Consider the following 13,490-nt stretch of genomic DNA (forward strand, 5'->3'; position numbering starts at 1 on the left):
TAAAGAAAAAAAATTAAAGAAGGATGTTTTTGAATTATAGACAGATATAGAGATCATTTTTAGATTTAAGCTATGATGTCCATCATCTTTGTGACAATTATGGTGATAGATTTAAGATTTCAATAGGAATCTTTATCTTTTTTATCTTATGAGACATGATCAAATTAACGTTTCGATATATTTATTAATAATATAAAAATAATTAAAATTGTCATGTGACATATCATCGAATAAAATCTTTTGTTACACTTGCATTATCACATGTACGTTCAGTCACCCAAAATATGTCATGTCATATTATTTGTCAATAAAAATTAACTGAATGAGTCATTAATATGTACGAAAACTTTAGGAGGATTAAAATTCGAAGAAAAGTAAAATTTAATAATATTTTAAAAAACTATAACATATTTAATCCAATAATTTATATTTTGAAGTGTATTATTTAAGTAAGTTCATATCATTCTTTTGAAGGTGGACGAACTCGACCTCTTATTACACCGTCTCTCTGCATTATCTATCTGGAGTTTTTTTCTCTGTCTTGATGTATAAATCTAAACAATATAGTTTCTTTTTTTAGGTTGAAATGGCTAAATCTCGATGAGGTTGATTTTTAACAATTATTGGGAGAAAAAAAGCCCCCACAGCCACAAGTGAAAAAGACCAAGTATAATGTGTTAAAACTTTCAACTATATATCACTTACTGGACGGTGGGTTTTGGTCGTGTGAGCCATGCAAGCCCTAGTGTGAATGTATAGATAAATTTTCGGCCCTTGTAGGTTCCAATTCAAATACTACTTGTTTGTTAGGCTGTCACTATCTCGTTGTTTCTCATGGCTTTGGATTACCAATAAAATTATTATTGGGCTCCTTAGATTTTTAATTCATATTCATGATAATGACTTGTAACCGTTAAATTTTGTTGTTTCTATTCTTTTCTTTTTCTTCCCACGCCCAAATATGATTGACGAGTGTTTATTGGCTCCACCAAGCTTGACCTAGTAAATTAACTATATTATTTCACTCTTTTGTAGTTGATGGGTCCAAACACTAAACATGGAGATAAGATCATTGGATTTTTTGGGATTTGTTAATCCTACATCATTTGTGACATCTCAACCAACTCTAATCCCTTTTTAAGTTTAAATACAAACTCTAATCCCTTTTTAAGTTTAAATACAATAGTTAACGACTAGAAATGTGTAATTTCCATTGCTCCCAATCAAATAAGGCATCAAGCATGCAAGTGATGATTAATCAAATAAGTTGACTGGTAACTATATCGTGATCCATAAGGTAACAAAAGAAGATCAAGTGTGATAAGTATCACCTAAATTTGAATTTAATTTCTTTTGGTATCCAAAACATTATTATTTTTTAAATGAAATTTCAGAATTTGAACACGCTAACTTGTGTGGACACATGCATGTTTTTATTAAAATAGAGTTTTTCTAATTCTTTGTTCACATCAAACTTTTGAGTTTTTTATCTTCTTCTTTCTTTTTTGCTCGTTAAGTTTTTTTTATCATTTATATTGTCTTCGTAAAATTTCCCTTAAAAAACAAGGTCAGTTTTAAAAAAATTCTCTTTTGAAAAACTATTTTCTTCAAAGTTTTGATTGATCTCAGTGTCATATTTTTGGGTGGTAGTCGTACCATATTTTAGGATGTAATTCTAAAATAATTTATGCATTAATATAAAGTAATGATATAATGTAACTAGATTGTCTTATCTTGGAAACATTGTGATTGATAGTCTACGTGCACGATTTTGACATTGTTTCAAGACGTATTAAAGAGAATGTTTATTGGTTGTTACCAAACGTAAGAAAAAAAATCAATTGATAACATGTTTATTTTTCTTAGAAACGAGATATGTTAGTTTATGAAGAGGTAGAATCCCTTTTCTTTATATCCAAAAATTGAATAAAAGGATTACTATAAATTAAGTAATAAAGGGCCAGTTTGTTTCAGCTTTAAAAAAATGGACTTTTTCTTTATATTTTTGAAAATAGATTTTTCAAAACCGTTTTTCAAAATGTTACAAGTTTTTTTATATTCGTTTTTTTCTGAAATGAAACACTAATTTTGACATCCTATAACATAAACACACATTATTGAAGACCAAAATTTAGTCAAAAGTGCAATTTTTTAAAAAAGTTGTATTTCAAAAATGATTTTTATGAAAATCTATTTGAAATAGCTTCAAAATTAAGTGATTTTTTGAAATTTTGATATCCAAATTTTTTTCCCATAAATGGATGAAATACCTAAAATCATATTTTAAGAATAACTATTCAAACAAAATTTTCATTTGAAGCTTTTATAAAAATTTCTCTGTAAAATTTTTTTCCACAAAATTATGTAACACTATAAAAATCATTTTTAAAAAAAGCCAAAACAAACGGGCCCAAAGTCTAGGTAACTAAATGATTCATCACATTAACAATAAATTAAATTAATTTGGCTAATTAAGTGATAATATCAATAGCTAATACTTCCCCATAAGCTCGGCTGTGAATGTCATGAAGGCCAAGCTTAGATATGAAAGTATGGAATAAGAGACTATATAAAGGCTTTGAATTAATGTCAATAAGCGGATACTAACAGACTAAAAGCGAACGCTCGAGGATTTTTAGCGTTAGCTAAGCATCAGAGTCATGGCCGATGCCTCCAGCCTTGAAACTTTCGTCGTGTCTAGAAGACATTAAATAACATCCGCCAACAGAGACGTTAAGAGAAACTAATATATATATATATATATATATATAAAAGAGCAGACGCTAGTAACGCTCGCTCTAAGAATCACTATCTCGTTGATGTGTGGTTGTTGTTAGCTTCGACTGTATGCGACGCTAGTTTTTAACATCTCATGTTAGAATCGTTATTCCAGTGATATGTAGCCATTGTTAGCTTTACATTTGGCCAATGTTAAACATAATTTTCTTGTGAAAACCAATTTTTCAATATGTTGCAGAATCTTTTTAAAACTTATTTTCATATGTATATACATAGTGTTAAGTGTTTTTGAAGTATTTCAAGTGCTGTAAACGGTTAACGCGGTGGTGTAACTGGTTACAGGCATAAAAAGGGTCAAATAAGTTGTAGAAAAGCACTTTTGGAGTTGTTGTAACCGGATACGTATTTGCAGTTACCGGTTACACCTGATTGTATTTTTCTAGTTTGTGTCAGTTGTAACCAGTTACAGGTTTGTGTTAATCGATTACAGCCCCAAGTTTTTTTACTTTTCTGGCTTTTAACTTGATGCTTTTGTATTTCAATTATTGTATAAATACCATGATGGTAGGTTTGTAATGTAATATGAATGAAAATCACAATTCTCATCCTTAATTATATATCTTTCTCTAACTCTCTTCTCTCTCATTATCGTGCTTTACATATACTCAAATCCTTCATTATTTATCAATTGTGTGATTGAATTTTCCAACATTTGGCATCAAGATATTAGTTTTGATCCACAAACACCTAGTGTTCAAAATAAATTTTGTCTCCAATGATAGAGTCGCTACAAACCTACCAACCCTTCATGCAAAGGACTACGACAAATGGTGCAAGAAAATAAAGGTGTTGTTTGGCTATCAAGATGTTCTTGAAGTGATCAAGAATGGGTTAGTCCCCTTGCCGATGGTGCAACGGATGCACAACGAGCAACATATAAGGAAGAGAAGAATAAAGACTTTAAGGCGTTGTTCTTGATCCATCAATGTGTGGATAGTAAAAACTTCGAAAAGGTTGGCAATTCTGAATCGTCTAAGCAAGCATGGGAAATTCTTGAAAAGGCATATGCTGGAGTTGATAAAGCGAACATGGTGAGGTTATAAAGTCACAAACACTTGCTTGAATTGATTCAAATGGAGGAAAATGAGACAATAAACGATTACGTGATATGAATTACTCGATTGGTGAGTCAAATCAAGGTGTGTAGAGAAACTGTTATAGAGTAGAATGTTATGTCGAAGATCTTACATTCTTTGATGACAAGATTTGACAACATTATGGTGGCGACAGAGGAATTGAAGGATCTTGCAACATTGAGCATAGAGGATGGATTAGAGAAATAATGATAAGAAAAAGTTGGTGATCACTTTGCAAGCTCGATTCAATGAGAAGAACAAGAGGTCGAAAGGAAAATGGCCCATGAAGAGTAAATGAAATTTTCATAATTTTGATGGAAAAGAGTCTCAAAATTCGAAGAATTCGACTTGTCAAAAGGGTGAGAGTAGCTGCAACAAAAATGGTGGTCAAGGAAACTTTAGAGGCGGAAGAGGAAAGATTAACATGAGCAAGGCACAATGCTACAATTGTCTAAAGTTCAATCATTTTGTAAGATATTGCAACATGAACAAAAGGGAATCTCAATGAGATGAAGACAAGGTTGCAAGACAAGAGGTTGATGAAAATAATACATTCTTGGTCATGATCACAGAAGGTGAATGTAGCAGCAACATCATTTCTGAGAATGGTGTAGAAATGTATGTAGAAGAAAATGTTATGGTGAGTGTGAGAGAATGAGTCCAGTGCAAAAACGAGTGGTACTTGGATTCTAGTTGTTCTACGCATATGACAGGGAGAAATGATAATTTTGTCAAAATCAATCAAGCCACGGAGAATAAAGTGAAATTCGAGGATGACACCACTTTAGCGGCTGATGGGTCAATGATATTTTGATCATGAAAAGGGATGATGGATATTCCTTGATCAAAGATGTATTGTACATTCCAGGAATCAATTGTAACCTTATAAGTATTGGCCAATTGCTTGAGAAGGGTTACAAGATTCGCATGGAAGACAAGATGTTACGCGTTATGGGTGCAAATGAGGTTTTGGTCCTTAAAGCTTCTATGGCTGCTAATAGAACTTTCAAGATTGTGTTGAAGGTTATGGAGCATAGGTGTCTTTCTACAGTGGCAAGTCGAGAAGAGTGATTGAGGCACTACCGTCTTGGACATCTCAATTTTAGAGATCTCAATGCATTGCAATAATACGGAATGGTAACCAGGTTTCCATTCAACATTCCACCTGAGATTTGTAAAGACTAAGTGCAAACAAAGCAACACAAGGGTAAATTCAACAAGGATACAAGTTGTAGAACCAAGAATCACCTTACGGTGGTGTACTCCGATGTGTGAGGGTCGATACAAGTTGATTTATTTGGTGGCAATATGTATTTTGTGACTTTTATCAAATATTATAGTAGAAATCTATGAACATATCTAATCAAAAGAAAATGTAAGGTATTCAAAGTGTTTAAGAAGTTCAGGTCCATGGTTGAGTGGCAAAGTGGTCACAAGCTCAAAGTTCTCAAAATGGATGGTGGGGCGAGTACGTCTCAAGTGAATTTGGTAAGTATTGTGATGAAGAAGGGATAATGTGTGAGGTAGTACCACCATATACACCATAACAAAACGGTGTTGACGAGAAAAAGAATAAGTTGATTATGAACATGGTGATAAGCATTTTAAAGGGGAAGAACTTACCGAAAGAGTGGTGGGGAGAAGCGGTATCCATAATTTCCTATTCGTTGAATATGTGACCTATAAAAAAGCTAAAAAATATAACATTGGAAGGGGCATGGTCAGATTCAAACCGAATCTAAACCAATTGAGAGTTTTTGGTTTCGTGACGTATCGACATGTTCCGGGCCAACTGAGAAATAAGTTGGATGATAAGGGAAAATTATGATACTTGTAGGGTATCACCCTAGTGGAGGTTACAAGTTGTTTGATGTTGCAAGAGAATTGTGATCAGTATAGAAATAGTGATTAACGAACGAAAGCCTTTGCAGCAGGCTATAACCGATAACGAGTAGGGAGTAACTAGTTACCAGTAGGGTGTAACTGGTTACCAGTAGCCTGTAATCGGTTACAGGTTCGAATTTTCAAATTTTGGAGAAATGAAAAATGGAGAACCGTCGCGCATCGATGCCAAAACTAATGAAAATGTAAGAAAACCAACAGGGTAAAAAGGTTTGCCACAAAGACTCTAAAATTATGAATTTGAACCCGTTAAGACAGAAGAGGCCTTAAGTGATCCAAAGTGGATTTGTGCTATGAAGAAGGATTTGGAATCGATTGTGAAAAATAATACTTGGGAGTTAGTTGATCTTCCTAAAGGAAAGAAGTCGATTGGTGTAAGATGGATCTACAAGGTGAAGGCAAATCCCAAAGGTGAAATAATCAAGCATAAGGCTCAATTAGTTGCAAAGGGATTCTTGCAAAGAGAAGGCATAGACTTTGAAAAGATATTTGTACCACTTACTAGGATTGAAACTATAAGGCTAGTTGATGGTATTGCGAATAACAACAATTGATTCATCTATCAAATGGACGTGAAATCTGCATTTTTGAACGGTCCACTTGAAGAGGAAGTTTATGTAGAACAACCCCTTAGTTCTGTTGTGAAAAAACCAAGAGGGGAGGTTCTACAAGTTAAAAAAAGAATTATATGGTTTGAAGCAAGCTCCAAGAGCTTAGAAAAAAAATGATAAATGATTTCCTAAAAGTCATTGGTTTAAAGAAATATGTATCCGAACATGGCGTTTATGTGAAGACGGATACAAGTGAATGGGTGATCATTCTTTGTCTATATATAGACGATTTTTTTATTACCAACAACAAAGAGAAGTGTATTTCTAAGTTCAAGAGTGAACTAATGAAAGAATTCGAGATGAGAGACCATGGTATCATGTCATACATCCTTGGCATAGAGTTCCATAAGTAAAAAAGAAGTCTGCTTATGCACCAAAGAAGACATGCTCTTGAGATATTGAAGAAGTATGAAATAGAGCATTGTAATGTTGTCATTACACCAGCTGAACCAATCTTGATACTGTCTAAGAAATGAAGAGGATCAGAGTGTGGATCCAATTCAATATAGAAGTTTGATTGGATCCTTGCGTTACTTGTACAATACGCGACTAGATTTGGCATTTAGTATCGGTATGTCTAGTTGATTCATGGAGAGACCAAAGGTATCTCATTTGGCAGCAGTCAAAATAATCCTACGATACGTCAAAGGGTCTATTGGCTGTGTAATTCTTCTTCTCGCAGAGGATACGGGAAAAAAAGTATTTTGCTTGGTTTTACCAATTCCAACTAGTGCGAATATAAAGATGATCGTAAGTCTACTTCTAGATACATCTTTATGTTCGCTGGAACACCAGTCTCATGGTGTTCGGAGAAGGAAACAGTGGTAGCACTATTGTCTTGTGAGCCCGAGTATATTTTTGCTTCGTTATGTGCGTGTCAAGTCGTGTGGCTAGTGAATCTATTGGAGGAGTTGGGCAGTAGTAAGAGTGAGGTTGTTACACTCTTGGTTGTTAACATACCCGCTATTATTCTTGCTAAGGACTCAATTTCACATGGGAGAAGCAAGCATATTGAGATGAGGTTTCACTACTTAAGCACTACTACAAAACACATAAACGACAACGCCAAATTCACCATGGTTCTTCCAAACACTATGGTGACATCTCTAAACTCAGGTGCAAATATTTTTTTTTAAAATTAAAAATTGTTAGGATATAATAAAGGCTGTTGAGCTTACCGTGGTGATACAATCAAACTTTCATGGGTTCGAACCTCAGCACCCTCAAATAGTTTATATTCCATTAACGTTAAGGTGCGCCTTTTCTTTTTTATTTATTTTTAAATAAAAATTAAAAGGGATATCACTACGGTTATTTTTGTTCAACCATTGTGACACACACACACACATACCTATCACCACGGTTGATAATGACAACCGTTGTAAAATTGTTTACCCATATATAAGCGAATTAACTCTCGCTTCTTGACAGTATCGATGTATCTTTCACAGCAAAACCCTAACACCCATTTTTCTTCTTCTTCTTCTTCTTCTTCATTATCTTTCCTATTCTACAGTATAGCCGTCAATCTTGTTCTTCATACATAAAGGTTTTCTTCTTCCTTATTCTCTCGTTTTCGTGTATATTGTTGTTATGTTTCACATGATTTTTTTCTTGTTAGATAATTTCTGGTTTTTTTTTATTGTTGTATGTTGTTGTTGATAAATGTAGATAATTATTAGTTGACATGATTTTCATATTATTTACTTTGGTTTCACATGTTTTGTTGATGCTTGTTGTTATTGACAAACCTTTTTTTTAGATTCGTCTTCACCATCTTAACAAAGCACATATTTTGGCTATAGTACATATGGTTTGTGTTGCTATGGAAAAAAATACAAGCAGTATGAAGTTATTGTGGAAACTTCATCCACCTTTTATTTCTTTTTCATAGCATTACAAACTAGATGAACTGCATAATTTGTTACAGTTCCACGATTATTTTCAATAAAATGTGCGTTCTTGAAACAATTTAATATATCTTATGATGTTGTATGCTGTTAGTGTTTTGTTGTTAAAAAGTATGTTTTTTTAATTTATTTTTTTTAATGTATTTGTTGTGTTGTTGTATGTTGTTGTTGTTGACAAATATTCTCAAAGCAAGAACAAAATATTGTTAAGTCACAAGAAATATGCTTCTTGTGATTTAACAATGCTTTGTTCTTTAAATTCTTATATAGGTTGACAGTAGATGAAGTTTAGTTTATTATATGCTATGTAGATTGTTTGTTTCATTAACCTTTCACTAAAAATACATTCATTTAAATTGGCATAGAAACTTATAATCTGAAAATTAAGTTCTATTTGAAAAGCAACTTATATTAATCAATGTTTTCTGAATTTCATGTGTCTCATCATTTATACATGTTCTTTAACATTTATAATGTGATTCAATGACCTGATTCCTTCATTATATTGATATCTTCTCTTATAGTTTAATTAGAATAAAAACTAAATATTGGCTAGGTCTACCTCATTTAGAATTAGGTATTTTAGGCTTTTATGTTTTGGGCTTTGGCTTAGGGAGAAAGCAACCTAAAATTAGAAATAAAGGGAGTAACCCCTATTTGTATATACTTACATTCATAGAATTTTGCAGTTGCAAAGTGAATAAGATTTTCCACAGTTTGTGGACAGAGAGAAACTCTGCAGAAAAGTATTATTCTTCCTCCTCTTATGTTTTCAAACCCTAATACACATTTCTTCCCAAATTTTCTTTCTTGTTTATTTCATTATCATTGTGTAGCGATAAGGAATTACTCAAAATTTTGGATTTAATTCCAACATCTGGTATCAGATCCTTTGGTTTAGAGCAAAGGACCGACTTACTTGTGTCGTAAGTCAACGAAGCCACATGGATGGTGAGTAAGAAACGTTCGGTTGAAGAGTGTCAACGGTTCCACAAAGGTGGTGAGTAAGAAACGTTGATTGTGGTTGAAGAGTTTGTGGAAGTAAGAAGAACTTCCACTTAAGGGGGAGGAGAAATGTGGACTCACATTTGAGAGGAGTGTTGAGAATGTAGCAAGTGTGAGTAATGTGGATAATAGTCCCACATTGGATAGAAATGTGGTGACTTGAGCATTTATAAGTGAGAAAACTCACTTAGCTATCCCTTTAAGATTTTAGGTGGACCAATGGTATGTCTTCCACAAAGATGTGTTGCTCAAAGGAAAGTCCGACAAAGTAAGAATGCTCCTCGCTCGACCATCCTCTGATTGTTGCGTCAACAAATTTAAGTTGTCACCCCCAAATTATACCTGACACCACCCAATTTTCATTATTCCAGAAATGCCATTTGTGAAATGTGAACAATTTTTTCCAAACGAAATTTCCGATACAATAATGAAATCTCTAGTAAATTGCAATTAGTTTCGAAAATTTCAAAATTTGTGGTAAAATTCTGTTAAAATCCTGAAAATTTTGAAATTGCTGGTAAAATCTCCTTGAAATTTCAAAATTTCCGATAAAATTTATTGGAAAATATAAATTTTTCTTATAAAATTTCTCAAAAATTTTAAATTTTTGATAAAATCTACTGAAAATTTTAAAATTCCCGTTAAAAATTTCACTTTTAAAAAAAATCTAATATGTGTTTGAAATTTTCGGTATTGCCTAGCATATTTTAAAATTTTTAGTAGAATGTTTGAATAAGGTTATTTTTGGGGTGTGAGGTATATGTGGTGTGGGGTTAATAAACAAATCAGCTAAAACGACTTAGAAAGTTGTGGTAATAACCAACAATTTACACTTTACTACATGCACCCCATAAACTGAATTTTAATTGTTTCCAGTATTTACTAGATGCAATTTTTTTCAGTATTGATTGCAATTGCAAAGGTTTTGTCCTGCAACATTCTAAAGACACGTGTCAGATTAAAAAACGCGAACCTCCATGAATCTATCAGTGGGGATTCCTCACTCAACAACACTCCATCTATTTCCCCAAACCAGAACACGCATTTCCACTATTAAATCACTTCAATCTAATCCATACCCCATGAATCCTCCCAAGAAAGTAGTTGTTTGCGGCGGCGGAGTCATAGGTGTCTGCACCGCTTACTTCCTCGCCAAGAAAGGCGCCGCCGTCACACTCATCGAGCAATCCAACATTGCATGCGCCGCTTCTGGTAAAGCCGGTGGATTCCTCGCCTTAGATTGGTGCGACGGAGGTCCAATGGAAAAACTAGCTCGCGCAAGCTTCAATCTCCACCGTTCACTCTCTCAAGAGCTTAACGGCTCTCAATTATACGGTTATAGATCGCTCTCAGCTCTCAGCCTCACCGTAACCGAAGAATCAAAGCGGACTTCTAGTTCTAGTTCTGGTTCCACTTCTTCTGAATTGTTGCCATCTTGGGTTGATGGGCCGGCCCGTGGGCCGAAAACGATTGGGACTCGCGAAACGACGGCGCAGGTGCATCCGCAACTGTTTACGCGGACGCTGATTGAGAATGCGGTGGAGAAACATGGTGTGGAGATTGTGATTGGGAAATTGGAGCGGTTGGAGGTGGATGGAGGAAGAGTTGGATCGCTGGTTCTAGAAGGAGGGTTGGTTGTGGATGCGGATGCTGTGGTTTTGGCTTTGGGTCCTTGGTCTAGTAAGCTTGAGTTGTTGTCTTCGAGGTTTCGAGTTTCGGGGCTTAAGGCTCATAGTATTGTTTTGGAGCCCAGAGAACCCAATGCTATATCACCCCATGCTCTTTTTCTCAGCTACAATGCCTCCAATAGAAGGACACCTCTTGACCCTGAAGTATACCCTCGCCCCACAGGTATGAATATTACCATATTCCAATCAAATACAAATACTTTACTCATTACTATTCCTATTCTTGATAGAAAAATAGAGAAATGTAAAATCGAAATGATATATATTGATAATAACAAAAGAATATGAATAATGTAAGACTTGTATAGTCAATGAAAAGAATAATATTTAGATAAATATAATATATTTTTCCAGGGGAGGTGTATGTGTGTGGGATGTCAAAGGAGGAAGAAGTACCGGATAGTCCAGAGGAGATAAAGGGTGATAAAGAATCCATTGAAATGCTGAAGAGGGTGGCTAAGACTGTGTCAAGCCATCTTGGGGAAGAAGGAGTGAAGGTGGAGCAAGCGTGCTTTTTACCGTGTACTGATGATGGAGTGCCGATCATAGGAGAGATTACTGGAGTGAAGGGGTGTTATGTAGCAACTGGGCATAGTTGTTGGGGTATTCTAAATGGTCCTGCCACTGGAGCTGCTGTTGCCGAGCTTGTTCTTGATGGTCATTCTACCATTGTTGATCTTAAACAGTTTAGTCCTGCTAGATTTGCTGGAAGAGCCAAAGCTTGAATAACTTTCACACCGACACTTGTAATGGAAAACGTGTCTGATGTCTAGGATGTGTTAGTGTATGACATGACAACAACATGTGTTATTACATTCAGTCATACTATTATTGGTGTCGATATATTATTGCCAGTGTCATATCCGGTGTCCTGTTTGTGTTTTTCTTAGCTTTGAATGGCCACGGCTATTACATGGAGTGAGCTGTGGCTGGACTGCTTTTTGAGTGTTGCTTATTAGTAACTTTCTAGGTTGTATATAATTTTAGGATTATCATTAATATGTTATAGTAACTGCTGCGGATGATGCGGTGTGTTTTAAGGCCAATCAAATAACTTGCAACCTCCTTTTAAAGGAGTCCTTTAGGGTTGCTCATTTGAGTCAGATAAGTGGTTTAGCTAGAATCATATCCAAATCCGGTTTTAAAAAAATGGATATTTTTATTTTTGTATATCAGCCGGCTCCTACATTTGGATGGGTGACCAATTGATGGATGACCTTAACCAACAATAATCCAAACCCCAGTTTGTTCTTTGCCTGATCTGCTTTTCATCCTCTCCAACCACTAACCCTGCTCCCAGACTGATTTATGATTTAGGATAATCAAAAGCCTACATTTTAATTCACGATTCTCGCAATACAATCGTGTTTGTGATTTTATTTTAATTAATTTCACACTCTTCAATCTTTACGGTCGATTTCTTGCTCGTGACTCGCGACTTCACACTTTGCGACTGAACTCGTTCGAGACTCCCTCCTTCATCCTTCAGATTTTGTGGTTTTTGTAGTGTTCGTGATTAGCACCTTCACAAGACACAGTTCAGGTATTCATCTTTCAGATTTCACATTATATTCATGGCTTATGCAAGTTTGTTGGGTATATTTGTGAACTTTTTTTCTTCTGTTTTGATTTATGTACGCATGTGGATTGATGCTAAATCTGTGTTTGTTAAGTTTGTTACTTTGTTTCACTGGTTAGTTGGTATGTTTGATGAATTGCTTGACAGTGGCCTACTAAATCACATATTAGTTTGTAGGTTTGATGAGTTAGTTTGTTTCACTTATTTTTTTGTTGTTTCTGGCATATCAATATCAAATTATCAACTCAGAAGAATATGTGCTTTTCCATGTAAAAACTATCCCTCGCAATGTTCTAGAAAATTGAAAGTATTATGTCCTGAATCAAAGCATATAATCCACTGCTTTACTCAACAGGATAAAACACACAGGTGTCGATTTGTTTTATTTTTTAAAATTTTCTCACTCTTATAATTTGATAAACAATAACACGCCATGATGAATGATATAAGGAAGTTACTGTTACCTAAATCAATAACTTGAGATAGGGTCTTTTTGAAGCTTTTTTTAAAGGTCTTTGATGGCTTTTAACTTTTGATTACAACTGCTTTTTCAGAATGCAGAAATTGCTTTCTTATTTGATGGAATCTTGTTTTGTGAGTTGCTTTTGATTACAACTTAAGAGTGATCTGTGTTTCTATTACTTCATTTATTTGAATCAGGTACATAGCCATCTAACTATTGGCAGGAGATTATTGAAAAGCTTGAAAAAATTGAACAAAGTAAGGCTAAATGATATACCATCAAACAATATTTACTTATTATACTATGACTTGATGAGTAATATGAAGTCTTTTTTAGGCTAGAATTGTTTTCCCAATACTTATCTAGTGGCTCTAATTCAATCCATATCACTACTGATGAAGACCGAAGAATAGTTTGGAAGTTTTGATAGGTAACTTTCAATTGTGGCCACTAGCTA

General features: G+C 34.4%; 1 protein-coding gene across 1 annotated transcript; it reads left to right on the plus strand.

Moving 5' to 3' along the window:
• The first annotated feature begins 10,204 nt into the window (after positions 1-10,204).
• On the plus strand, positions 10,205-11,954 carry LOC131639205 (putative oxidoreductase C1F5.03c). Its single transcript, XM_058909709.1, has 2 exons — positions 10,205-11,154; positions 11,346-11,954. The coding sequence occupies exons 1-2, from the start codon at positions 10,281-10,283 to the stop codon at positions 11,714-11,716; spliced, it is 1,245 nt and encodes a 414-aa protein (XP_058765692.1). The 5' UTR covers positions 10,205-10,280; the 3' UTR covers positions 11,717-11,954.
• The last annotated feature ends 1,536 nt before the right edge of the window (positions 11,955-13,490 follow it).

Source organism: Vicia villosa, linkage group LG1, assembly GCF_029867415.1.
Source record: "Vicia villosa cultivar HV-30 ecotype Madison, WI linkage group LG1, Vvil1.0, whole genome shotgun sequence".
Lineage (NCBI taxonomy): Eukaryota > Viridiplantae > Streptophyta > Magnoliopsida > Fabales > Fabaceae > Vicia > Vicia villosa.